This window comes from Charadrius vociferus, unplaced genomic scaffold (assembly GCF_000708025.1).
Source record: "Charadrius vociferus isolate BGI_N301 unplaced genomic scaffold, ASM70802v2 scaffold257, whole genome shotgun sequence".
Taxonomy (NCBI): domain Eukaryota; kingdom Metazoa; phylum Chordata; class Aves; order Charadriiformes; family Charadriidae; genus Charadrius; species Charadrius vociferus.
Window position 1 is genome coordinate 223,018 of NW_009649473.1, and position 21,911 is coordinate 244,928.

At 40.6% G+C, this 21,911-nt stretch overlaps 1 protein-coding gene across 1 annotated transcript in view; it reads right to left on the reverse strand.

Moving 5' to 3' along the window:
* Positions 1-2,774: 2,774 nt before the first annotated feature.
* The window catches only part of EEFSEC (eukaryotic elongation factor, selenocysteine-tRNA-specific), a 92,495-nt gene continuing 73,358 nt past the window's right edge, over positions 2,775-21,911 (reverse strand). Inside the window, exon 6 of the mRNA XM_009889880.1 lies at positions 2,775-2,959. Within this exon, the coding sequence (XP_009888182.1) occupies positions 2,775-2,959 (185 nt within the window). The remainder of the gene's footprint in view (positions 2,960-21,911) is intronic.

Here is a 21,911-nt window from a genome sequence, read left to right on the forward strand (position 1 = left end):
CAGTCACTCACCACGCACTGGAGCTGGCGTAAGCTGCAGGGCAAGAGCCTTCTCCACCATGCTGGGCTCCCAACACCTGCCGTGGGAGCCCTGCCTGCACCTGGATTTACATCTCCTTCTCCAGAGGCACGAGCAGAGCCAGAACAAGGAGAAGCAACGAGCAAAGATGGGAAATAAGAGCACTGAGGAGGAGGTTAGGTCTTGGACTGAGAGGATGGAAGAAAGATCCTGAGTTAGTATGCTAGTTGGGAAATGAGATGGAAAACGGGTGGAAAGATTTTAAAAAGTATATTACAGGAGGCTGGATGAGAAAGGGATGGAGGTCCAACTTTGGAAGCTGTTGCTGCTCCCTCCTTTGGAGTAACCCAACCAAATAAACCATGGGACCCCGCAGCACTGGATGACCTTTCAGCCAAGCAGAGGGCTGCAAAACTAAGTATTCAGGACTAATGAGTTTTCAAATATATCAAGTTCCATAACAACTGACTCACTGGATCCCACTGTGAGCAAGTCCACAGTGTAGAGGACAAAACATTAATCAGATAGTGCTTTGTAAAAATACATCCCCCCCATTTACACCAACAGCCTCCTCTCCAGAACTATTAAAAAATGCCTTAGAAATGAGAAGGACAAGAACCTGTAAGTGCAAGGCTAACATTTCTGGAGCAGCCAACAATATCCTACAGCAGAACACCTCTCCTGATGACTGCCCTTTTCTTTCCAAAACACCAAGCAGAGTTGGCAGAATTTAATGACCCATTTAAAATTTGGCAAGGCCATTAGAACTATGCAGATAAAAATGTAACTTCCTTAATAATTCACTTTTGATTTTTTTTTGTTTTTTCAAACGGAAAGTTTTGGGTTTTTTCTATACCAATAATTCTTAGACTAACCTGGGATGGTAATAACAGCACTCCTATGTCATCTGTTTCTCTAACTTCCATCACTGCAGTATCTTAAGCGGAGGTAACAGTGCAGGGTACAAAACAGGATTTGATAAAGGCTTAAAAGAAAGATAACATAAATATTCTTTCCAAAGACTGCCTTTAGGGGTGTCTGGGAAGAGGAGAGGTGACATGGGTGTGAAATGCATTTTTTTCATTATAGAAGGATACATTTTCCAGCAAGGCTGGCAGCACAAGTCACGTTAAGCCATAGCTGAAGTTGCCTGCCTAATTCCTCTGGGATCACACTGAAAGCATACCCCATAATCTTAAGGGATGTGCTAAAGCTTTGCTGGGACTCACTCAGCAGAAACTGTTTGGGATTATTCCACAAAGCACTAATTCTGTTCTGATTTAAAGGGGCACCATCAACCTAGTTTAGACACCACAACTGCTCCGTCTCATGACTGTCCAGCTATAAATATGCTCTCAATAGCTGATATTTTTGCCATTTGTATCCACTTTGGTTACCTGGAAATTAAAAGGAAAAGAAAGAGACAGAAAAAAACAGAATCACATTAGCATGATGGGCTCACGCCCATCAAACGGATATTCGATTAATAACACGTTGAGTGTTATTAATAATATAATAATATGATTAATAAGAATGAGTGTAGCAATCTATTACAGTTCTCTACTTCCACGTGCAACTAATGCACTTACGTTATACACACGGTCATCTTCTCTGGCTTCAGCGAATGGGTCATAGGCTGCTATCTAACATCAACAAGCAGAAGTACTCTTTTTGTTCAAAAGGCAGGAACTAACATTTTCCATGCTGCCAAGCCTGAGTCCAATCTCTGTTCCAGACTGCCACTTTCGTACCTGTGGAATTATTGGTAGTTTTCATGTTAAGGTGTCCTATGCTTTGTAAATAACAAAGAAGGGACATTACCAGTGCTCTTTTTATGGGCCCAGGACATGAAATTGAGAGGAAGAACTAAAGCAGCCATGAAATCCCTATTAAACAACTAAGAGTTTCTAAAGCATCTTGGAGATACTCATTTTACAAGGCTTATGCTGCAATCTTCTATCATTATTTTAATGAAATAAAGCCCTTGACTATTCCCAGAGGCAACAACTTCTTTCACACACAAAAGACATTTTGGTTACAAAAAAGGAAAATAATTCTGGAGTAGGATTCACTGCAGAACAGGCAGGAAATTCAGAAAAGCTATATAAAACGTCACTGAAGATAGGTTCTGAACCTTTGGAACAGCCAACAGAACAATTAAGACTCTCAGTTACAGGCATCATTGTTTAATACGAAAAACATTTATATCTAGAAATCTTTTTTTATAAAAAAGATCCATACCATCTCTCAGATAGCATCTTACATAGTTGCAGCTGAAGGAATGTGAACCATCCATGTTAGGTTTCACCTACCATACCCATGTGCTTTCTGTCCCCCGCTTGGCTCAGGGAAGTAAACCTAGCCTAATCAGCCTCGCTTTGTGGGTTGCATGAAATTCACATCTTGACTGGATTTAGATTAATATTGGTGTCAAACTTTTAAATCAAGAGAAACTTCAAAACAATTATCCAGAAAAACACTGCTATTAGAACACACCCCCAAATGTGCTCATCTGGCAGGTGACATTCTCTGAGAGGCCATAAAGATTCACATTGCAAAGATGACAAAATAAGCAGATTCTAACAGAACAAAACCAAATTGTGGAGATTTTGGAAGGGGGCACGTAGTCAGCAGGAGCCTCCAGGCTCTATTTGTGAGGAAGGAACAGGTCTAACACATTCAGACAAGAAATAGAGTCCACCTGAATTCATTTTAGAGTCTGGTCTTTCAGGTGAAATCAGAGGCCTCTCACTTTCTCAGGATTGGATCATTTTCTTCTGCGTGTCAAAGACGTATCTTTTAAAGAGAAGAGAGATGGTGACAGGTTGGGCTGAATCATTCTTGCTGCTTTCATCCTCTTTGGTTGCATCCCCTTTCCCTGCCTTAGATTTCTTCTTGGAGGCGACGGTAAGAAGCATCTTGGTATCCGGCTTCAGCCCATCTGTAAAGAACAAGAACACAGATGACAAACGCACCCAATGTCACATTTCAGTATAACTTGAAAAAAATGAACAGGCAAGTTTACTTTTGAAATCAACCAAGGAAAATAAAAAACTAAATCAGATGCATTAGGAAAGTCACATTTTCGCATCATGCTTCTGAAGTATGGTAACCCACATGAAAAATAAGCCTCCAAACATAGTTCACAAAAGTGATAACCCCAAATCCAGTGCAGTATCCTGGCTGTATCCTTCCACAGCTTTAAAAAAATTAAATTAGGCAAAAATTTAAACAAGCCAGACCAACTTGCCTGGTCTAAGCCCTTTATTCAGCAGACCTTTCCTATTATTTACACGCACCTCCCAAAGTTTCTTGTCATCACTAAAATTATGAGTCATGAACAAAAAACAACAACTGGTAAAATAATAAAATTATAGACAGTCCTAAGAAGCAGAAGGTTCTTGAATGTCTTTTGTCTATTTCCCAGACCTCCCAGAAGCACACTACTTAAGTTTTAACAAATTATACAGTTTTGTGTTTGTTTGGTTTTTTTTGTTTGGTTGAGTTTTTTAGCTAAAACACAGTATTCGCTAAGGATTTCAACTGTCAATTTTAGGGGAACTAGAATTAACCTGTATAGGATTCTGGGGATCTAATTTAAGTCTTTCTCCAGACATTTGTGCCAAACAAAAATATTTGTCCTTTTCTTCCTAAATGGCTAGGGTTTATTACACTTTTATATTTTCTTTTAACTCGACACATTGGTGACATTTTAGATAAGAAACGCAAGATAGCGAAGTCCAAAGAAACGCTGTAAAACAAGAGAGATGCAAGCTCCTAAAAGACCACTCCTGAAGAATTGCTTTCTTAAAGCAGAAGACAGCAAACTCCTTGGAAGGTTATTCAGCGCCACCCGAACACGCTGCAATGTGGTTCTCAGGCATTTGGCCAAATTCAGTTCAGGTATTTTTAACCTGTGGTGTCACATAACCTTATCTCAAACACTTAATCAGCTTCTCCCCCCTCATATTGAAATTCAGCTGCGGATTCTCATATCGCAGCCTGACAAAAAGATTGAGATGCTTATGATTTACTGGAGACAGGAGGTCTACAAGCACAGGTGATTTGCTCCGGCACAGACACGTCTCGAGGCACCAACAGCTGATTACGGGGGGAACACGGCACCAGAGTCCACCTTCCCCTCCCGCTGTGTCAGCTAGCGAGTCGTCGCGGGCGGCATCCCCACCACGCGGCAGAGGGACGGGATGATGTGTTGAAGCCAAACCAGGAAACTGCCCATTTGCCATTTCATAACCAGGGGTTATGAAGCAGCCCAAACGCCCCGCGGCACACCACAGAGGGGCTTTTGGAGATAGAGGCGTCTTGCGTTTTTAAAAAGAAAGAAAAAATTAAAAAATGCAAGAGCATGAAAGAGGAGAAAAGCAACACATTTGGTATATAGTTAAATTACAGTCCACACTACGGCTGCAGAAGTCCAGCATCAAGCAGAATTAACTTCATATAGTTCTGCAAGATCTTGTATTTCACAGTCACAGCAGCAGCCGTTCCCTCTTTTCAGGTGGCAGAATATGAAAAAAGCAATGATTATTTCATTGTGAAAATAATTGAGACTGTTTTTCCTTGATGGTTGAGAAGTCTGATAATGACTATCTCTGCACGTGTAAGGTTCAATTAATCAAACTAGATAATATGGTGTGGCCAGACCACATATTTATTATATGGTTTTATTACATTGTATAGTCATGTTTGATGCAGCTGTTTCGATTTTTTAATTGGATGCTTTCATATAAATCCCATTAATATCATTAGCCTTACAATCACTCCATCTTCATCACAAAAAAAATAATTTATTGTTGCATGAAAAGCAACTTATTTCCTATTCGGAAAGCGCCAAGAACATCTTGGGTGCTGCTCCGGAAAAAAAATAGCAGTCAAAGAGGAAAATAAAATAAAACCAGCAAAAAGAGTGACCTCATGCAGTCCCGCTCTCTACCTTTGCAGGATTTATTTCATATTATATCTTTTCTTCTGTTTTGACCAAACTAATCATAAGTGTCCCTGAACAGGGTTTCCTCCACTTTCCTGGGAAGACCATTTATTTTTTTGGACAAAGAAACATTTCATTTTGCTTTCTCGTTGGTTTCCCTTTCTGTGTCTTATCACTATTACTAATGTTGCTGTTACTGGCACATTACTGTTTAAGAAAGATGTTTAACTAAATCCTCTCAGAAAGACACACTTTAAATTAATTAAAGCAAACAAATCCTAAAACACACTTCTATTTATGTTAGTAGGCTTCGCGAGACTAATTTCCAAAAAATGCTAATTGGCGGAAAGGAGAGAGGAAGGGAGGAGGTGTGGCATTAAAATTGCAGCCAAAATTTTCCCCTGTGGGTGTATCTGAAGCGAGGTACCCGGGCTGCTCCCGCGGGACAGTGACGCCCCCGGGGACAGGGGACAGCCACTCACCCCGGAGCCATGAGGATGGAAGAACCAACTTGGGATAAACCGAGCTTCAAAAACCAGCAGCAATAGCAGTGAGCGCTCGGACTGCCCGACACATCTGAAACCTGGTACATCATCTTAGGTGTTTAAACAAAAAAAAATAAAATATATATAATCTCATGTTTGAAAAGTTTCATTTTCAAGAAAAAATGGATACGTTGCACACGGAACTGTGCTCAGTTTTAAATACATTTTCCCTGGTAATCTCACCTCCTCTACCCTATCGCTAACTTCCACATACGAAGAAGTAAAGATATACCTCACCTGCAGCCCTTAACACCTATTTGGATTCAAATACAGTTATTACGGGCAAGAAGTTTAGAGAAGAAATGGAAGAACGTGGTAGTTCCTACCAGCGAAACGACGGGCTGACAGCCAAAGGCAGCTCAGGTATTATTAAATTCACAAGGTATCTAAATTACCTAATCAGATCCCACAGCCCTCATTCTGCAAACAGATTAGGTGGCTGGCATCGTACCCTAACAAATGGCATTTTCTGTTTTTCTGCGCTGGTGCCAGGAGGTCTAAGGGCCGCAGAGGCTCTGTGTCGGGGAGCAGCACAAAGGAGCGGGCGGGGGGAGACGGTCGGGGGGGGCACAATCGGGGTTTCATCTCCCTCCGCGGATTTCTCGCGTTACACACAATGCATACTTTACATTTTACAAAACCAAGGAAATGAAGGGAAATATATCTGTCACCGAAGAAGACATCAGACCTTTAATAGCTGAAATGACGGATATTTTTAGATGGAGGTCTAGTTTAACTTGCTTACATTAAGGGTCTAATCTCTCCTGAACAATAGCTATGTTAGCTTGAATACATAGTGAGAAATCTGTTCCATTAATTAAGTGCTGCCTGTACTACTCGGATTTGTAGCAAATGTTAATAGATTTTTTTTTTCTTCCTCTGTTGGACAATTACTTTATTTTGCCAGGTTGCTAATGGATTAAATTGAAAAGGTCCATGTGTTAAAAAAAGACTTTAGCTTCAAAGTTCTAAGAAATGCCTTGCATACAACAGTGGGAATACCTATATATTAATATTATTAATGGGCAGTCCTCAGAGGCACATAAGATATCTGAAAGCTTAGCAAATTCATTCCCACCCATCATAACCATGTCTGTAACAAGAAGTGCCCAGACAGGTCTTATGTAAAATGTACTTCTAGCATCAACTAACCCAGGTTAGATACAAAAATCCAGCTGTAAAATAGTTTAATCTGCTTCGTTCTTTTAGTTTCAACTACTGTTAATTATTAACAAATAAGAATACAGACTATTAACATAATATCTTCTGTCACAGTATGGTCTTGGATTTAATGCAAACTGAGCCACTTGCAAATGCAAAAAAAAAGTGAATTTTCAAATTCAAATGAGAAGCGATACCTCACCAGGAAAAATTTTTTCCAAGTCTAAGAATAGTTTGGCATACACAAAATAAAGCCTAAATGCAATATTTTATATAATTTTCACAAATAAAAGCTAGCTGCTTGGTAATTTGCAGTACCTTACGTAGTAAAAGGCATTGCAGCCTGGAGTTTTACAATTACTCACGCAACAAATTTGCACAGAAACATGCAGATTTCAACAGCTTCATATGGAAATTTCACACTGTAGAAATTCTGGACCCCTTCTTGTGTATGAATACAGGAAATAAATTTTGCTCCCCACCTCCCGCAACGAAGACACTCATATCTACACAAGTTTTAAGGTTTCCCTAATGCTTCATTTTCTCCTGACGTTAAGTTAACCAGCCCTCCCTGCAGCAGGGACCCGGCAAAGCCCCCTGATAACAGCCCTGGCTGACCCCGGCGCGGGGACAGTCTCCACAGCACCCCGCTGGCGAGTGCCGGCCAGCAGACAAATCCCAGCAAACGCGTAAAGCATATAAACGTCCATAACTTGTGCTTTGTTTTTGCTACGACTACTACTTCAGTTGTAAGGAGGACGAAAGCTGATACAATATCTACCCCTCTAATTCCTTTTGCTAACCCAACAGCAGGACGAAGGCACACTGCTGTGCTTTTTCCCCACATATATTTTTATTTCAAGTGTTACCCGTAAGCTTGGATCCTACTTTACCCTTTTACATAACTTCCCTACTTCACATCCTCCTTCACTTAATATTGTCATTCCTTATCAACATCCTTCGTTATCTTATTTTTTTTTTCTTGTTAGTCTTCTGCTCCTTGAAAAGGTCTCCAAGTGTGGTCTCTGCTCTTTCTCCTAAAGTCCAACTCCTTCCTCAACACCCAAAGTCCACTTGCTATTCTGCTCTTCAGGAGTTTTATACCTCTCTTTTTCTAACTTTATTTTTCAGATTTCCCATCTCTAAATTTCTATTTCCTATTTCCACAGCTCTCCTCAATATTTAGGAATAGTCCTGTCTCCTTCGAAGCTAAGAAAACATTGTGTTTGAATGGAAGATTTTAAAGACCGAATGCCATAGTAGATGAGAAGCAAGATAATGCAGTATCTCCTTGTAGCTCAGCCTGAGATGGGAGTAATTTTTAAGCAACTGATAAACACATCATTGAAAACAGGTGTAATAATATAGGTGCAGGACATGCTCCCCAGCACAATCAAGGAGAATAATTTATTTTGGTGAACTTCAGTAACTCCCTTCTCGTACGCACACTTGCAAAAAAAGCCTACTGCTAACTATTCTAGCTAGCACTGATGAATGTGAAGGTATTTGCACGTGTGATTACACAGTTTTCTTACAGCACTAAAAATTGTAATGGGAAAAAAATTCATGTTAAAAGACTGCAAGTCTCCTGATACACGAGGACTTTGCTTTCAGGTCAAAATTAAACGTTCGTCCTACCAATGGAAAAATCAGCAAACATATTACACCAGCTACCCTCAATGGTACTTGCCATGGTTTGCTGGGAAAACACTGGCTCAGGATTCTTACCAGCGTTAGGAAAAAACACATTGAGGCTATACCAGTAGCTTGTGCTGGAATAGAAAATATACCTTTTTGCACTCAATATTTAGAAATTCCTAGACTATTCTTGACCTGCTGATAGGATCTTCAAACCTCCCATTCCATTCAGGAGTTCGTGGGATTCAGTGGGAAACTGAACTTTGTTTTTCCTTTCTGTAAACAAAATATCCTATTCACTTCCTTTCAACACCGCAGGTAGAAGACTCAAGTACCTGCAATTTTTCTTGCTTCCTGTCAACATTCAAATGTTAAAAATTGACCGAGTATCAGAGAACAAGTTAACACAGCATATTTGACATTGCAAGTAATTTTTATCCAAGGCAAACGTAACCTTTTAATATGACAGGCGGTCATTTTTCTTTCTTCCTGAGTGAAGGAAAAAAAAAAAAGAGCAAAACTTGAAAGACGCAAAGGGTTGGGGATAATCCTCACTCACAATGGATTATTCGTAACAGCTGTTTTCCACAATTTCAGGATTTCCTTAAATTGAACCCTCAGAGCCTGAACCCTCATTACACAGTTAAGGAGTGTGTGCCTGCATCAACTCTCCTGCTAACAGAGAGTACAAAAGCCGGCTGACCTGAAAATCAGAAATAATTGGAGCCCTGGACGGAGACATCCATGCCACAGCCTGATGCAGAGGGGCTGCGCGTAAGAGTGGACAGAGACCAGCCTCTCCCCCTGCTTACTGCAATAATGGGCTGTTGAAAGGAAATAGGAAGTTTTTACTAGTACTGCAGGACTTGACAATCTGGTACTTCAGCACAACAAAATTACAAACTAATTTTTTTTTTTTTCTCCTTGCAACAGCTATGTATATTCATCCAAGACTTAAAAAAAATTACGTATTTACCTATATTCAAAGAGGGGTACAAAGTTCAAATACAGCACTCTTACTGTTTCAGATTCTGATCAATTTTAAAATCAAGTAGAATTCATCTATCACTGGTTTCCAGTAAAATTAAGAGAACTGTCAGTGGTACAAGCGCTGGCTCCCAGACTCCCACAACGCAAGCGCACACTTGCTCTCCACCTTGTCCCAAAACACATCAGCAGTTCTACAAAAAAGTTATCATTAATCCATGCCCTAAAAACATGAAAAGCTCATGCAATTAGCCCTAAAGTAGCATTCTAGAGTTTTGATTCAAACAAAAAGCCCAAAAATCAGAGAATTATTTGCCCAGCGCCACCTGCTACAGTCATTTCTGTAAAGGACAAGAATAACAGAAAGCGTAATATCCTGTTGCTTGAACTCTTTACAGTAAGCTGCTAGGTAGCACCTCTGCTTCTCTCCTCCTCTGCTGAAGACATTCAAAATCCCACCTTTTGATTTTATTCAAGCTAAGGCGGTCATTTTTCTCCTTCAATATCCCAGCAAAAAAAATCCTGAGCTGATTGGGGAAAAAGAACATTGTAAGCCTTCCAAGAACAAAAGCACTACATTACTCTGCCCATAAACGCTGTAATAGGAACATCAGCTTTGCCACACCACATCTAGCAGACTGGATGACTGGTCATCTAGAGACTGCTGGTCTTGTCTAACTTGGCATCCTGTCATCTGCCTGTCATTAATATACGGGGCTTCAGACAGAGCAGAGACGAAAACTGTGTCCTGCGCTAACTAGAGCCTGGGATCAGGTAGGAGTTCTCTACCCGACATCAGGGTCAACGTGTCAACACCTATTAACCTTTCCAGTGAAAAGATTTAAGCACAGTGCTCCTACAGGAGCCGATCTACTCTGCTCCTAGGTGTTCATCACCATGATAACAAGAATAATATGATTACCCAGACAATTCCAATGTAATAGTTGACCAGAGATTCACTCAAGAAACAAGAGATACTCCTCTCCTTGCTACCCTCAGGAGCTCAGGATTTGAGCTTCAATTACTTTCACAGATCAGGCAATGAATTTTACTTATGTAAATCCTTTCACAGTTCTCCAGTAATTCTATTTTGAATTCACACCACCTTTTCTCACATCTCTTGTCAGCTCTCTCAAATAGTCTGCTACAGTTTCAAACTCCAGAGTAGATTCATTTTTCTCTTCTGGCTGGTACAAGATCTGCTATTATCACCTTGCCTGGCTTCTGAATATTAATAGGACTACAGCACGAAGTTGGCCAGGGAGAGCAATCAAGCTCCAAGGAGACCGGAAAGTAGACTCCTTCCTTCCAAATGAGAATTACATTAATGCCTCAGTGTGGTACTTGTGATCTACACAAAATATCCATAACTCATTGTTTGATGACAGAGACCAGAAAAAAGGTCTTACAGCCACTTTGAGCCGAAGTAGACTGCCCCACGTCCCAACCAAACGCTGCTGTGACAGCCAGCCTGAATCGGCAGAGTAATTCCCACTGTCTCAGCTTGGTAGACTCTGTTTAGAAATCCTTAACTACTAAAACATTTTCCCATAAATTGGGGAACAGCTGCCCCATACCACATCAGAGAAGGCTGCAGTTCAGTGAATTGAGTCTTGTGTATCAATTTGTTAAGTTTATACAGGCTTTTGGGCTGAAAGACGTTATTATAGGAGGTAGTACTACTGGAAATAACATGGATTTCATTATGGGCTCCTGCTTAGCTGGGAAAGAGCTAATCTTCCTTGATGAGGAAGACAGAAGCCGTTTCAATTCAAGAGGCTGACCTAGGTGAAGTTCAGGCCGAAGCTGTATTTGGAAAACTCTCACATCAAGCCGGACACAACCCTTTCAAGCTCAGTGCCAATTCTACACAATGGCTTGAACTGCACTCTCGGGCAGTCCTTAAAGGCACACTTTGTATCTTGGCTTTTGCTGCAAGCAATCAAGAAAGAATGCAAGAAAACAAAACTGTTTCCCAAGCACTGTTTGCTGGTGCCATAATTAATATAATCAAACAATTCCACAAATTGCTTCCAATTGCTGGCGTCACTTTCATGTGCAGAGCCAGACTTTCAAAGAAGGGCCCTTCTTGTCCTACATCCTTACGCTGGTAACCCTCGCTTCACACAATAGTAAACAAGACCTCTCTAAATAGTATAGGGTAATTTGTACTGTAATAGGTCCCCAAGGCACCATGGACACAATTTGAAATGCCATCTAATTTTTCTTTTTAATTAAAAAAGCAGTTACTATATTTAAACAACAACACAAAAAAGTTCAGAGGGGACAGATTGGAGTTTCCCACAGCTCTCTGGGAGTTTTCTCAAGGTCAGGAAGAGTTTTATAGGCTCAATTGGTACACATTTTTTTCTTTAATTAGTCTGCCATACCCCGCGCATGAAGTCAGCGTCTTGATTTTTCAGCCTGATATATTTCATATTACTAAATGGAGCACAGACTCCAGGACCACACCATATCTATCAGCTGCTGACCAGGTATCGATGCCATACTTCCCTATATGTGCCTTGCCTGCCCCTTCCTCTCCTCTTAGTCCTGAACTCAGCACCTACACCAAGGACACCCAGCATACCGCACTGCATTGAGTGTGTGCCATTCGTTCAGTTTTATACTTCTCAATTTCCAGCACGATACGTTATCCGATTTCCCAAATTTACATAACATAACCACATTTTAACCTTTTTATGGCAAAAGTAAAATGTAATAATTGAACACCAGATACAAATGGACCACTGCCATCTGAAGCCATGTAGCAGGACAGCCTTCTGCATGTGACAAATCCCCACTGCCTATCATACCACTGCTCTGCAAGCTTCTCATTATACTCAAACCCGCAAACACTTCAGGAGGATATCTGCAGTTCCCACAATGAGTTTTCCAAAACTCATGCTAACCCAACATACCCTTCAGCCCCTAATAACAGCACTGAAATGAAGTGATACACTTGAGGTCTTCATTTCTTGGCCATACTGCAGTACGAATAGGTTGAGAGTACCAAACCCGACCTTGCTTTATAGGCTGACACATATTTCAGCTGCTGTTACATTTGTGCCACAACCATTTGTTGGCTAAGCCCTCTTAGGGCACAACTCTGCTAAAGAGGGCGTCTTTATACTTTGCACTCTTGGAACAGATCTGTGACTTGTATGTTCTATGCAATTTTTCGTTTCTGTATGCCAGAGACTAGCTTTAATACACGTTACATATGAAATTCCAGTGCAGCATGATTACCAGGTGTAGGCTAGACAAATTAAGTGTACACACAATACAATGGATCAACTTGCAGAGCTACAAGACAACCACTGAGGTGATCTTTTTGTCCTCAAATCCACCACTGTCTCATTAGCCTAAAGGAAAGGATTTTCAAATTAATTTCTGCATGAGCTATATATGTGCTTTCAGTACATTAGCAAGGCTGCAATTATGCCAGCTGATGTGTCACACCAGCAATTATTCATAAGCTCTTTTTTCACCTGATGGCCACTCAAGGTCCACGCAGTCATTGAGTTGGTGCCTAAGCGCTATACTTGTTCTCCCGGCACACCGGCAGGGAGAAGCAACTCTCCTGGGAAGAAGGAATGCAAAGATAGAACTGGTTATGCTTAACCTACTGATGCTGTGCATTTAATCTGCATGTTCTGCAAGCTCCCTGAAGCAAAAACTGAGTGCATGGAAAATGCCCAGCACACCACAGGAGCAACTGCGAAAAAACAATGCAACTAATAAGGACATCAAATTATTAATACAAATATATGCAATGTAGTTGGAAGACTGGGAATGTAGACAGGCTCTTGTTACAATTCAACAATAGAAAAACTACAGGCAGGTCAGCGTGAAATATCCAAGACCATTCAAAACAGTCAAAGACAGAACAGTGTCCTAAAATTGCATTTATTGTCACTGGACCTCTAAGAAGTACTGTCCCAGGATGGGAGAGAAGGAAAGAAACATGAAGACATCAACACGATGAGTAAAATTTGGGAGAGACTATGATGACTGTTGTACAGGTCAGACTTTCACACATTTTACTGCGGTGGCAGTCCTTGCCAATTAAATACTCAAATCATGAGGGACAAAAATTCGTAAAAACGTCCCAAAGAGTATAGCTAGATATGAAGAACTAGATCAAGGAACCACTAAGAATAGGAGCTTTCATGATTTTAAAGCCTGTAGAATATCACATTGGGACTAAGTTTATACCCAGCAAGGGAGTTCTCAGGCCATAGCCACTCAGCAATGGGCCAGAAGATACTTTTGATCAAGTTTTTGTCAGTATCCCAGTACCTGTAAAATGGCAAACGAAACAATGTTCATGCACTGTGCACTAAGGTGAGCAGAAACAACTGAAAACATGTTTTGAATTCAACACAAGAGGCTAAAATATCATCAGCCCAGCAAAAAGACAACATCACAAACAGCACCAATGCACAATCTCTCCTAGGGCAGCCTTTCAAACAGCAGACAATGCGGGAAAGTTCAGGTTAGCAGATCTGACACCGAATCAAAGGCAATTCATTACAAAGCGGCTTCAAATCAAAGTGCGAGATCCGCAGGCCTGTCTGTAATCCTCCCATCTTGCCTGCAACTCTTGATGTGGAGTAGGCACCACAGAAGCCAGTTAAGCTGGACCGACTCCGCTGACGGATCCCAGGCATCTGCTGCTCAGCGCTGGTCCGGAGTTTAAGTTTGGCGATATTCATCTTCCCCTGGGCTGCCTTTATAAAGCAATCCTGAACAATGGGGACTTCAGAATAAAGAATAAAACATTTAATTTTTTTTTAAAAAACTTCTAGGCAAAGGCCTTTAATGCGATTAGAATGGGGAGGGGGATTGGATAGCAGCTTTTTCTTTTTTATGTTATGTATATTGTGTGTAAACAAATATGCAATTTGCTTTAAAAAGATAAGGTGATTAAATTTTTATCGGGCTTGTACTCTGTTGTCACCACAACAAAGAGAATTAGGAGGAGGAAAGAAAGGCCTTTTTATTTGAATTATGCTCTTACCAGAGGTTCTCTACAGCACAGCTGTAAAGCCACTCAATGTTCTCCAAACAGGCCCTTTGATTACATTTTATTCAACTTGTTTGCATTTGGAGCAATCGAAAGGAAAAGAACGCTCCACATTTTGATGTCTTAATGTTCCTTAATACCTTCTTTAATTTATATTAAGCTTCTTAACTAGGGTGATGAATTCTTCAAAAACAATAAAGACCTAGTGCAGAAATCTTTCACACACCATGAAAATTGAAATTATAATGTATTCATGGCTTTTTTTGTTATGAAAAAAACATTATTTAGAAGAAAGATTTAAAGCATATAAAAAAATCCTGAAGTTGTATGAAAATTACTTGATCCACAGAAATAGACGAAAGTTCAAACTAATTATTACAAGGAAAATAAAATGTTGTGGGAGGTGGAGGAGAAGAAACAGTATGAGAATGGTGGGCTACTATGAAGTTTTTAGTCTTTTAATAACCTTATGAGAATTCCTGCTCTATGGCTTTCTACAAAAAAGACGCTGGAAACTCGTATAATTTTGTTTTACCAAGACAAATTCAAATGTCTGCCAGTTCTTCCTCCTTTATTATTCATATACTTCTTCCCTAAAATGGCTCTTCGGGTTCACGGTTCCACAGTGTATTTCCCTCCCAATGTCTTTCACGGTCTGCCGAGACCAACAGCACACACTGAAACTGGTGAAGATTGTACCGGAGCAGGCAAACGCCCACCGACACGGCAGCTTCACGGGGTATGTGTTCCTGGGTGAGGCTCCCAGGTTGAAACACGGTTCACAGGTGGATCTCAGTCAACCGGGAGGCAGGCTGGATGAGAACAGCAAGGGCCATGCAATAAAAAGTATGGAAGAGGCCACCCGAGGGACAGGACTGGAAGGGTTTGTTTTTGCAGGCACTGCATGTTTTCCAGTTATAGCTACAGGACGCTCACTCTGGTAATGCTTCAAACGCTAATTATCTGGCCCATGGTACAAAACTCGCTCTCAACAATTCCAATGTTCTTAAAAATCCCTTCTGCAAAAAAAAAAAAAAAGAACGCAGCTTCTAGAGAAAGTCCGCTATGGTACAAATCAGCCTTAGCAAGGAACAGCCAAAAGAACATATTCTTGCTTTGCTTCCCAACTCGTCTACTACTTTACTTTTCTTTTGTAACTTAACAATTTTACATTCCAATGCAACTTCTTTAGTTCTTGGCAACATGCGTGCATGTGTACAGCTACAAACACCTCACCTCACCCTTTTCTTCTGCAAAGAAAGGCGGCGAAGAAACAGGCAAGCAAATAGTTCACGACGAGTAGAAAACACAAGTTCTGCGAACACCACCACAGCGCCTAGGGCTGTGCTACAATCCCTGGGCACCTGGGTATTCCAGCAGCAGAGAGACGAGCTTCCTGAACTGCACCAAATAATTTGAAACATCCTTGAAATAATGTATTTGAAAAAGAATATACATTTTCATCTGGAACGATGGTTGCTCTCTGTTGACATCCTCCAACTGCTCACCTGCCTTTCCCTGAGTAACGTTTTTAAGCAAATTCCAGGAAAGCTCATATTAAAACCCTGAGATAAAACTTGCCACATTTACAAAATGCTTGTGAAAAATCTCGCTTAGCTGGTACCAGCAATCAACCGGACACAATAATTAAAACAATTAAAAAAATTCACGTGCTGCATTTGCCATGGAGCAAAACAATACTGATCCCAACCCGAGACGCACGCACCCTGGGTGAAATGACACCCCCCTCCTGAGCAGGGTCGCACTGCGTAAGCGCAGAAGCATCAAGACCTAAGACCTTAAGAGCGTGTACAGAGCACCACAGTGAAACTGAAAAACCACTCTCAACAAGTCCCAAGAAATTGCAGACTGTGTCAAAGGCGGCACAAAACAGCTTTACAAACCATGTCATCGCCCTCTGCCATGGTATCGTGTGTTCCTCACATCTGTCCTACAAACTAATCACTGCTTTTGCAGGAAACGGTACGGAGAGACAAAGCAAAGCTAAAACACACACTTATTCAAACACAGTAATTATAACAGGTAACACCTACTGTATCCCACCTATTAAAACTTTCATCTGCATTTTTTTAAAGGGAGCAAGTACAAAGTTTACATATCCAAAACAGTGCTTATGTATGTAACCAGTTAGAAGTCTTAACTGCTGTATCTATGAAAGCTTGTGCCTTTAAGCAGAAATGATTCATGAATTTTAATTTGTTTTAAATGTTGAAAAATTCCATCCAAGTAAATTGAGTCAACAAGCCAGCAAAGAATGAAGACATATATCTGTTTTTTATTTAAAAAAATAAAAACCTCAAGTCTATACATTTCTTAGTCACCAACAAATCCTCTAGCAGTGAAAAAATACTTTGCAATAACTAAGTTTCCTGCATTTCTTTTAATCAAGACACTATGCTTTTCCCCCATTCAGTACAGGCTGGTTGAGCACCATCAAGCCTTAACTGATTATTTAACTACTACTAACTATTATTTAACTACTACTATTTTTTATTGTTCTTATAGAAATTAATAAGCCAGTGATTTTGGAAACTGGGAAAGGGAGGAAAGATTTGCAGAATGGAAACTCTTCCTGTAAGCTGCTTCAATAACCATTAATCTCTAAAAATGCAGAGTCATCAGCCCACCCTCCAAATAAAGACATTTCAAATTAATATCAGCATTATTTTTAAAGGCATAAATTAATTATATTCCCCCTCTGAATACCAAGACTTTCAGTTCAACTTTTTCATGCTCTTTCTCAGTCATCATAAAGATCAGAAATAAACCTTTGCATTCAAGGTTAATATTTTCTAATAATTATTTTACAGTACTTGGGCTCCAAATAAACAGCAACACTGAAAGTCAAACGCAAAGTGTGGTCTGTTTATACAAAGGGGTAGGCACGCTAAGTCCGACTCTAATCGAGACAGCACAAGTTGCAGTGATACAGCGACGCAGACCTAGCACAGATTAAGAACGTAATACCTCTCTCCATGCCACAGCGATACTTCCATTTTTCTAGGCAAGCACCCAAGGGCTGGGTTTCCTTCCTCATTTACACTCTTCCTGGGGCACAGACTGTTCTAAAAACCTACTGAAGTATCGGAAAACACAGGTACAGCCTCTGTCCAAGTCCACGGGAATCAGATCATATATTTAAGGCTGAAGGAGCCTAGCTTTCCTGAGCCAGCCCCCAAAAAAAGACTCTCTTCATCTTTCTGAAATGTCCAGGTGCTGATATTGTTTAGAAATACGACGTAGGCAATTCACAAGGCTCAGAAGCAGGAATTAATAACGAGTGTCCTGATGGCAGGTGGCTGCCTGATGGAGAACGAATTACAGCAACCTAACTTACAAGATACCCGCTGTTTCAGTGTCTGGGGCGAAAATTTCGGCAGCGAGAAGGAAAAGGTTTACAACTAGTATTTCAGGGTGTTAGGAGAGCCAACCGGGCTCCATGGATTGATGACCTGGATTGAAGAGTTACTGCACATTTCCAGCACACCAACTCACTTCGACTTGCATTGCAAAAAAATCCAACCCCCACAAATAAATTTGGTGTTTCTAGGGAGTGAGCAAAAGGCAGCATTGAAGGAGAGGAAAATTAGATTACAGAAGATGTAACATGACCAGCCAAAACACACAAACAAATTAAAAATAAATTAGCCCCATTACCAAAACCACAACAGCAGCATCTTGTGTGATGACTGTTCGTTTCATTGAGTTTGGGTTCTAGTACAGTCCATTTCAGAAGGAGTTCTCACATCTCAAGATTTATTTTCCTTGACAAATAATCATTAAACATTTGCCTTGTACTAACATATCCATGTTTATGATATCCTAACTTACTCAAAGACAACACAGGAACATAGCTCAGCCTATCAACCTAAATGACTTGTGCGTGACCCTACCAAAGCATGGAATACCTTTTGCCCACTGAATTTTGCTAGAATACTGGATTTTTTTTTTTTTTTTGGTAGTAGGGAGGTAAAAGATAAAACAACTTCACACTCAAATTCCATTTTCTCCAAAACCTCTTCTATATCTTCTTCCTAGCTCCCATTATGATACTGCTCCATTCAACTTGGCACTTCACAGCATCTAAAAAGACACCCAATAAAAGGAAACAGAGTGTCCCTTCCAATACCCATCTGTGCCTGTGTTCTCTATTTAGACCCCTGCCTCAGGGTTTTAATTCCCTCCACCCTTACTCTCTAGTTAGTCTCAGTGGTCCTGATGTCTCCACTTATTGCTCAGGGCAGAGCTGATCAACTGCAGGTTCCGCGACTGCAACCAAGAAGCCATTTACAATTCCAACAGCTGTTACTGATTTTGCAGTAGAATCATGGCAAGCCTGTGGTTCAAACCCTCCCTCTCCTTGCACAGAGGGAGAAAACAACAAGAACAACCAAAAAAATCCCAAGAAAAGGGAAGGACTGGGAAGGCATCATGGATAAAGGCACAGCCCTAGCCGATAACCATTTTGCCTGCGCAAAGCTAGCAACAGAGACTACTACACCACGCGAAGTCCAGCCTGAGGTCCTATCTCATCCAGGTTCCTTCCTTGCCAGCAGACACTGGAGGAGGAGGTCTGCAGCGCGCTGTAACATTAAGTCACACTCTCCTTTTAAAGGCTGAGGTAGGTGCCCTGCAGCCAGCAGCGCAGAGCTCTCGGGTACCGCACGAGGAAGCGCATCTCAGCGCAGGTTAATACGCCAACCCCATCTCCTCGCTTCGTTAAGCCATTTCAGCCCTTACAGATCACAATGGAAGCAGCAGCAGCGTTCCCTCGTCCTGCATATCGATGATGAAGGAACTCATAAAAGTGTGTGCTTTACAGGCAGTTCATCAAGGCTATGGATCTACAGTAAGTTTACATTAATACTTGCACTGCTAAAATTCAAACTCCAGTAAAAACACTGAGAAGAAAGAAAAATCAGTCTTTACAAAATCCACCAGATGCACTCTCTTCAAAATAAATTTAAACAATAAGTATTAAGATTTTCCTCAGGACAGCTATCCTTGTATTCTTTGGAAGAAATATGGAATACTATGGGGAAGATAAGAGCCTAACTCTTTGGGAGGAAACCAGGTAGTTTGCTCAAGAGACACACGGGTGGTTAGAATGAAGCAGCACCTCCAACTCCCTCCCAAACAAACAAGTCAGCCTCCATGGCTTAAATGCACACACTTAAGACAACCCGTGTGGTACCCGAGTTCTGCCCTAGGTGCAGGAAAAACAATCAGTTTGCGGAGAGGAAGGCACCAGCCCTATCTCCTGTGTTGGGCAAAGAGATGCTGAGCGAGGACCACACCGAGATCATTTCTGCAGTAAGTCAGAAGTGGGAAACATATAGCAATCACTTTTAGGATTTTGTTTCATATTTACATGCATTGTCTTTCACCTAACAATGTTTTATTAATAAAAGGCAGCAAAAATAAAACAAACACACAGATGAGACCTGCTCAACTTGCAACTTCAAAGTATACTTTTAGTGAATTTCATTGGAACAAAACTAAAAAAACCAACCCTTAACATTAAAAGAACCTGTGGGTCGACTGCTGACTTCTAATGAAGGTTAGTTTGTGCTCTGCAATCTAAAATTATAATGGACAGGCCACTCTACTCCTACCTTTTATTCAGTCCTATTTTACTACTCCAAATATACACTACCTAAATTTGTATACTCTTTAACAGTAGTTAATCTTCAATTAAAATACCTAGAGCAGAAACTAAGATAACTGGTTTAAAAGGTAAAAGCTTATTGACAAAAACGTATTCTTCATATTGCCCTTTTTTAATTCTGCATATTAAAAATGTCATTTTTATGACTTGAAAAAAATCTTCAGGAATAATGAAGGCTAACAAAAGACTGAAGAGCAGTAATTTAAAAAGCTCCATATGTAGCATCCTGATTACTGTATCAGTCCCATTTCCATAACGAAGGGAGAAGTCACCAAACCGCTGCCTGTCCTTTCTGGAGACAAAGAAAGGGCAAAGAGGACAGCATGTTTTCAAGACATCATCCTTCAGGCTCTAAGGAAGAACAAGAAGTCTCCTGCAGTACAGTATGTGGGTGTCAGTGTCCGGCACTTTTCTGGAATACGGTAACCCCGGCTCTGGTGGTCCCTGCACATGTACTTAATTTGGAAGCAGCTGGGTTCAAAAGTTTATCCTCACTTTTTGACCTGCAAAGGTTTAGTGTGTGGGCGTGCACGAGTGTGTACATCATACCACACAAGCTGAAGATGTGCAGCCACAATATACACAGTGTGCGAGTGTTTACGTGTATGGTTTTGCACGCAGAACATACTGCATATTTTTAAATACCAAAACATTATCCAGTATACATCAGTGATGTGCACTGCGTGAGCGTTCAGCCTTCCCAAGCCAAACGTGGCCAGTCTGCATTTCAAAATTCAGTAAGCTTCTGGATCTTTTTGGCATAATTTCAAAGGACACATTAATGAAATAATTCATTGTGATACTACCTATTTAGATAGGATAGGTTCAACATGCTTCATAGGAAGTGCAACAACCAAATCCGCAAGTTTGACCAGATTAATGTCACTAACACGCCTACCACAGGTACACCTAAGTAACAGCCAGAGAATTATTTTCACATTTACAGCGTTTCTGATCACATACGCAGTGAGCTAAAAACTTAAGTAAAGCGGGGCGAAGGGAGAGAGGCAGGAAGACCCGAAAGCACAAGGAGCCTGGGAACCGCTGAGCACAGTAAGTTTATGAAACTACCAGTGACAAAAGTATAGTCAGACTGATGGAAGTCAGAGCTCAGAAGAATTAATATATTCTCCAGCCGAGATCTGAATATTTTCCTTGATTTGCTCTAAAGCCCTCTACAATTGCAGGCAGAAATCCCTGATCTTGGCACAAAGGATATATTTTTCAACCCATTTGTCATTTTACAGCTCAGATACAGAAGCAAGTTAGTGCCTATCAGCTGAGCTTCGGTAACTGCGAATATACTCCTCAGCACATCACATGCACGACCAAACATCTTCACTGGGATTTGAAAAGAGATCTGAGGTTATGAATTTATAGCACATTTGTGATGGGGTTTGAGCATTCAGACAGTCACTATCACTGAGATAACAAACAGCAACTCATTAATCCACAGTAACATGACAGTATAGTTGAGTGCAATAGTTTTCTCAGCACTTCTATTATTTTGAAATCTTGAATCAACTGTTTACAGAAGCTCTTCACTTGTGTTCACAGCAGTAAGTGCTCTACATACCAGTGAATCTTTAATAATTCCTAATGTGCAGCATGTACGAAAAAGTGGTTTGTTTTATTTAAACGATAAAACCCAGCACACATAATGGATAAATAGTTCATGACGAGTAGAAAACACAAGTTTTCAAACAGAACAAGCACTTTGTGTTTGTTGATAAAGTTGGAACTTTCAGTCAGGATTACACAACAGTAACTCTATTACAAACCAGTTCCAAACACAACAGGGGGAAAACACTTTGTATGCAATACAAATCAAGTGAAGTATGTAGGCATCATGGTATAGAAAATAAAAATTATTTAACAGAAAAGCCCATACATCAG